The sequence below is a fragment of the Lepidothrix coronata genome, unplaced genomic scaffold, assembly GCF_001604755.1.
Source record: "Lepidothrix coronata isolate B3197 unplaced genomic scaffold, Lepidothrix_coronata-1.0 Scaffold37, whole genome shotgun sequence".
NCBI lineage: Eukaryota > Metazoa > Chordata > Aves > Passeriformes > Pipridae > Lepidothrix > Lepidothrix coronata.
In genome coordinates, this window is record NW_016690217.1 from 292,031 (window position 1) to 298,383 (window position 6,353).

The 6,353-nt window shown below is 43.8% G+C and overlaps 1 protein-coding gene and 1 long non-coding RNA gene across 3 annotated transcripts in view; both read left to right on the forward strand.

The window, feature by feature from the left end:
* Window positions 1-791: 791 nt before the first annotated feature.
* LOC108496198 lies at window positions 792-5,205 on the forward strand. Of its 2 annotated transcripts, XR_001874388.1 has the most exons (3): window positions 792-1,060; window positions 1,187-1,195; window positions 3,173-5,205. It is a non-coding gene; the product is annotated as an uncharacterized LOC108496198 (long non-coding RNA). The 2 variants fall into 2 exon arrangements; XR_001874387.1 differs by lacking the exon at window positions 1,187-1,195 and having other exon boundaries at window positions 795-1,060.
* Window positions 5,206-5,209: 4 nt separating this feature from the next.
* The window catches only part of ALDOB (aldolase, fructose-bisphosphate B), a 5,557-nt gene continuing 4,413 nt past the window's right edge, over window positions 5,210-6,353 (forward strand). The window contains exon 1 of the mRNA XM_017812564.1: window positions 5,210-5,242. Coding sequence (XP_017668053.1) covers window positions 5,210-5,242 — 33 coding nt within the window. The remainder of the gene's footprint in view (window positions 5,243-6,353) is intronic.

A 6,353-nucleotide genomic window follows, 5' to 3' on the forward strand; every position in this document is an offset into this window, starting at 1 on the left:
AAAAATGTGCCAATGTCCAAGGTTGCTGTGTTGTTGCTGAGGGTATGATGTTTGCATAACAGTCCCTGCGCTGCTCTTCCCTCCAGGAAAGCTGACCTGCAATATGGAATATGGGGGGAGAGAATAAAACAAATAATCAACCTCCCTGGGTTTGGGGAATAGCTGGAGCATGGTTTCATGTAAACTGGAGTGCTAATACACTATTTATACAGCATCAGTATTTTTCACAGAAAAATTCTGCTAAGCAACTGAGAAGTTTGTATGTCATTGCCATGTGGGTGGATGTTTCAATGGGATTTTGGTGGAAAATTTGGCTTGCAGTTGTGCACCTCAATGTGGGCATATTTTGTCTGATGACCATCATTCTCACGCATACTCTGGGTTACAGAACATCATAGCTTGCTGTTTTATTAACCCTAATGCTGTAGCATCACATTTTGCCTTTCCACATACTAACTGGAAAAGGAAAATATGTTTCCATGCTAAATTTTCCAGTGAGGAAGAGCAGTGTAACACTTATGAGGCCACAGAAATGATACCAGCTCATGCCAATTAAAGATCTGTTGCATTGTTTCTGTATTTTGTTTTCTACTCTTCCTTCCTGCACTGAATAGTTTCCTAAGTATAAGCTTTCAAAAGATCTAAACCTAAACACAAAGCTATGCCCAAGATCCCTGTAAACAATTTCCATGGTTCCTCTTGCACTTCTTTTCGGTCTGTTTTAGGAGGAGGAGGAATAATTTGAAATAACTGGAAAACACCTCCATTTCAGTGCATGGTAAATGGCCTTATATATACACAGGGGAGGGAAAAGGGAAGGAACAGCAGGAGAATGACCAGGTCCCATTGGAGGTGTGTGGTGGTGGTCTGATAGCCAACGACAGACATTGAGCAGTGACACCTCCCCAGTCAGCCTGGGGAGGGAGGAGGGACAATGAAGGAGAGGGGGTGGGAAGCCGTCAAGAATTTTATAAAAGTTAGTGATTAGAAGGACTGGGTATCTTTGCCTGCAAACACCTCACCAGAAGCTTGTAGCAGCAGAGGGACTGCCTACAAAAAAGTAAGTATAATAATTTAGTTTCTAAACTGTAAAGGTGGTATGTATATCAGCAGCTGAGACCTGGCATGTTTATCTATGCTGGGCTTGGAAAGTTGTTTTGATGTTGTTTTTATTTTTTTGTTCCAGGAACAGCTTGTAAGAATTAAGCACTCAGCCATTCTGCAGTGGTCTTCCAAAGTGACCTATTTGTTGCTAACACTGGCTTTCTGACTTAGCTTAGTCAGAACTCCTGGAATAAGTGAATCCTTAGACTAAGGGGACTAGAGCAATATCATACCTGCATTGCTTTCTGTTGCTTTGTTTTGTATTTGGTTTATGCTTGTGGCATACCCAAATTTATGTTTTGCAAGGAGAATAGAGAATGACTGCAGAAGGCAGCTGGTCCTGACAGGCACCAGTGCTGACAGAAGTGTAATTATGTTGTGTTCATTGTGCAGCTTCTTCTGAAGCATTAGTGCAGTAGTGTGGATAAGATCCTTTGGCAGGGGGGTGTAGGATGGTCTGCAGTGCAGGAAAACAAAACCTGCTTTTGCATTAGGCTGTAACCTCTCCAGCTGTGAAAAGACAGCTTCAGGAAATTGCTCAACCAATAAAAATCCTCACTGAGTCTGTGATCCTCCATCACATTCTCAACATGTGCCTAGAACCCAAAACTATTTTTAGCCCACTTGAGAACCTCACCACTTCCCCAGCCAAGACTGCAATTCTCATGCAAGTCTGACATCATTTTATTACCTTCTCTGAGAAGAGTCCAGCCCTGAAATGGGGGTACATTTGCTCAGAACTTGAGTGTGGCTCTGAGACTAACATGGGAGTCAGGACAGGAGATAGGATGTTGAACCAAGGTCCCTAGACAGAACTTGAAGATAGTAAAAAAGAATTCAGCGAAGAGAGTGAAAAACAACCAGGCAGTTTACCATCAAATATGCCCCAAAGTACCTATCGAGATGGTGAAATAAGTATGTCAATCAAAAACATTTGTCCCTTTTTCTAGGTGACAGAAGTCTAAGTATCTCTTTTCATCCCTTACCCTTGAGACTTTTTAGAACCCAGAAATGAAATTTTGCTATACTAAAACCATCACTGTCAATGCAAAGATGATGGGGGAAACATCCTGTTCTTTCCTCAGAGCTCCTTCCTACATACAGGAGGCACTGCTTCTACTTCGACTCCTGAAGCAGGTACTCACAGAGAGTCACAGGGCAATTCAGGATGAAAGGGACATCAGAAGGTCTGCAATCCCACCACCTCCTGCCCAAAGTAGGGTTAGACATGAGGTGAGACCAAGGTGTTCAGGGCTTTATTCAGATGTGCCTTGGCAACCTTCAAGGATGGAGACACCACAGCCTCCTTTTCAATCTGCTCCATTGCTTGGCTGTCCTAACAGTGAAAATTTTTTCTTCATATCCAGTCCAAATCTCTCTAGTTTCAGCTTACGCCTGTTGTCTCTCACTGTCCCTGCACATGCCACTGTGAAGAGCCTGTCTCTGCCTGTGCAGAGGTGCTGGGGACTGCTGAGAGGTCCCCCCAAAGCCATCGCTGTCTGAGGCTGAACTGGACCCATCTCTGCAGACTTCTCCTCACAGAGCAAGTGCTACAGCCCCCAACCCTCTTGGTGGCACGTGTTGAACTGACTTGCTTCAGTTTGTCATGTCTTTCCTGTACTGCAGGGACCCAACACTGGAGGCAGTACCCAAGTGTAATCTAAAGAGTGCTGAGCCAAGGGGGATAACCCCTGTCCTCCTCTAGGCTGGACTCCTGCTCACACAGGATGCTTGGGCCCTTGTTGCTGGCCCCCTGTTCAGCTCAGTGACTGACACGGCCCTGGGCCATCCCCAAAGAGCTGTTCCCCCATCCCACTAGTCCTGGAGGGATTGCTGCCAGGGCTCTGTGCCTCAGGCAGTGACTGGGCATTTGTCCTGACTGGACTTCATGAAGCTCCTGTTGGCCTCTTCCTTCCCCCAGCCAGGTTCCTCTGGATGGCTACCCATCAAACAAGTGTATCCATGAGTCCTGCCAGCTTGGTGTCATCTGCAGGTTGGATAAAGATGTGCTCTCTCAGCAGGACGGGGCCAGGCTTGCCCAGCAACTCATACCCACCTGTTTTCACAGTGCCTGAGTAACCAGACTTACTGAGGAACAGCTCTTTAATGGAGGTCCACAGAGAAGTGAGGCCACAACTTGATTTATCCACTGCAATGAGAATACAAGGTGCCTAACCCATTACATGTCTGTCTCTCCCAAGCATACAAGTGTAAAAGAGGAGTAAATCCAGTCAGGTCAACACTGAGCCTGCATGAAACAGGCTAAACTTTTGAATACTCTTCATTCTCTCTATCAACTGTATTTATCCATTTATATGTTCCACATCTGCTTCTTCAAACCCTGCTCCTTGGAAGCAGAGTCTTTTGTGTGCAGAGTTTGTATTGCTGACTGTCAGAGATGGAGACACCACAGCCTCTCTCTTTATTAGTAATTGATCAGGAAAAGCTACATGCATGAGATACAAACTGTAGTTTGAGAGTTTGGTCCTGCACTTTTGGAACCAATTTTATAAGAGATGGCAATGAAGAGACCCAAGAAAAAAATTTACAGATTCTGATCCAATCTTTCCCATCTGCAAACCAGGACTCAGGTGAGGTTTTTTGTAAGATTAGAAGATGTCACTTGAACTGTTTGGAAAGAAAAGACACCAATGGAGTATTAATGTTTCTAAGATGACCAGAAGGTAAAATGTAACATTGTTCCTTCTGCTTTTTGTCTTGACTGTGCTCTTTGGGTCTCAATATTATCAGGATACAGTGCTTGTGCTGATATCCATGAAGATACTTCCCCTCCTCCTTCATGGTAGCTGAGTAAAGCATGAGATTTCATGAGTAAATATTTACTTTTACAACTGTTCTATCCCCTTTCCCCTACCCTCACCTCCTGCTGGCCACGAGCTGTGGACTGAACAAAACTTTGATTGCTTAATGAGCTGCTGGAACCTGACAAACACTCCAGGTAGCCACAAAACTGGTTTGTTTTTTATTTGGTTTTGTGGTTTTCTTTTGTTCTGCATTCTGTGTAGTTTTACTGTTTTGTGGTTTTTTTTCTTTTAATTTTAGAAAAAGCTATGTAAGCAGTTACTACAAACAGAATGCTTTGTATTAATGCAATGTAAAATCAACATGAAATCACTTGAGCTTCTGACACTTAGCCCACAGCCTAAAATGGGTAAATAAAAAGAAAAATTCTTGAAAAACTTTAGTGGTGGGACAATTCCCATGTATTGTTACTGATACCACAGCTCATTTGAGCTTTTTTCTTCCTGGAAAGTTGACAAATTAAACAGATAAATAAGGCAAATAGACAAATTTGTTCTTAGAAGACTGAAATGAGCTGTGCAGCTCTGGCAGCCTGGGCACAACTGTTTTTCCTCAGGACCTGTGAGGTGACATATCCAGCTCTTTAAGGGGAGACGTTAATGTTTCTGTGGATGTGCTAGGAGCTTGCTCTTTACAGGGTAGCTGTATGAAACATTACTGAAGTGTAAGGCTTCTCCACTCCCCTTTAAATGCTCAGAGCAGGACCTTACAGCAGAGACACCCTTTTTGAATCCAACCATGAAGATCCTCAGAAATTATGCTCCTCATGAAAGAATCATAGCAAAACAAAATCCTAAATCAAGGGGACTTGAACATTCTGCACCTTTGAGCTATTATTAGGTTTACAATTCCTCTTTTGCTCTCATTTCTCCATCATTTCAGCTAGAAACATTGTGCCTTTTATTCATCCTTGTAGCTCAGCAGGGTAGCTGGAAACCACTCACCAAAGCCTTAAAGATAATTTTGGGGAGACTTCTGGCAAAATTCCACCTACTCCTTCACACTCAATGAGATCCTTGCATAGAAACTGGAACTAATCTGCTGTCTTCCAATTCATCCTTGTGGAACTACACTGTATGGTTTCAGCTTCTCAGAGTACTCACTTGGAACAGCATTATTTGCTGAAAGCTTGTATTTCTGTACTTCTGTGCTTTGCAGGCTGGCTTCGAGTGATAACTGGCTCTTTGTTATCTTTAGGGAAACACTGGAAATAAGTAAGAAAGAGCAGACATTAGTCTCACTGTTTATTGCATTGCTGGAAAGAAAATGTGCCCACAATAACATGACTAGAGCAACTGGTGGTCTTCCAGTTCAGGTACAGGGATTAAAGATTACCTGGATACACCCCCTGGTGCTGCAGCACAGCTCCAAACTGCAACTCTAAAATCCCACCCCTGCTTTAGAGATTCATTAACTTTGACCTTGGACAAGATCATACTTTTGCCAGGTCACAATTTTCCAGTCTTTTCCACAGATACTGTGAACCACTGGAGTGATTCCTCATCATTTTGCAAAACCACTTATTTAACAGTACAGTGGTTTTACCTGAAGTGCTCACCACCCAACTATTACAGTAATCATAACAACAAGCCAATTTCCTCTTTGAGACATATCTGACACAGACAGCAGGTGAATGATAAGGAGGGTTATAGGTGAACTGAAGTAGCTATGCAGCATAAACCACAACTTTTCAAGTTCTTCTGAGGGGGCTGAACAGGCTGAGAGCTGGGAGTGATGGAGCAGCGGTCAGCACAGTAGAAGGATGTTTCCCAGAGCTCTGGGCACAGCCAGATACACAAAGAGAGGGGCTCAGATGAGCTTGCTTCTGCAGGAACACAGCAAGAAGGCATTTCAGCCCTTGGGGAGGGAGAGAACTTTCCCTCATTTGACTCAGTCTTTATCACGCTCTCCTTCAACTCCCCTCTAAACCTGGAATGACTCACCTTTGATTATCTGCATAGGAAAAATTCTGGTCTCAGCTCACAAAAAGGTAAAGACGTGTACACTGCATCTGGCTGGTCTGTACTGGCAGACAATGCCATTTGAATCTTGCATGATTATATTTCCAAAGTATCTTCAGCTGCCACCTGACTTGTGATGGCAGGGTTGCCAGAAAATGTTGGCACCATTTGACATGCTGTACAGAACTCTGTACCTTATCATGAGTAGCAGACAGATTGTTTGTCGTTTCTCCCCATTATGCCTTTCAGGCAGGAAGAACAAGGCAAGGTTTCCCTGGTGACTTAGCATCTGTGTGCAGGGAAAGAGGAAGTAGGACTTGGCTGCCTAATGCTTATATAGGGAGAAATATGTGCTGGCCACCTCTGTTGAAATGGGAAATGGCATGTTCTCACTCATCTCTCGGCTGACTTTGGGAGTAGAAAATGCAGACAGTGTCCAGAGCCCTGCCCTTTTGGAGGAAAACT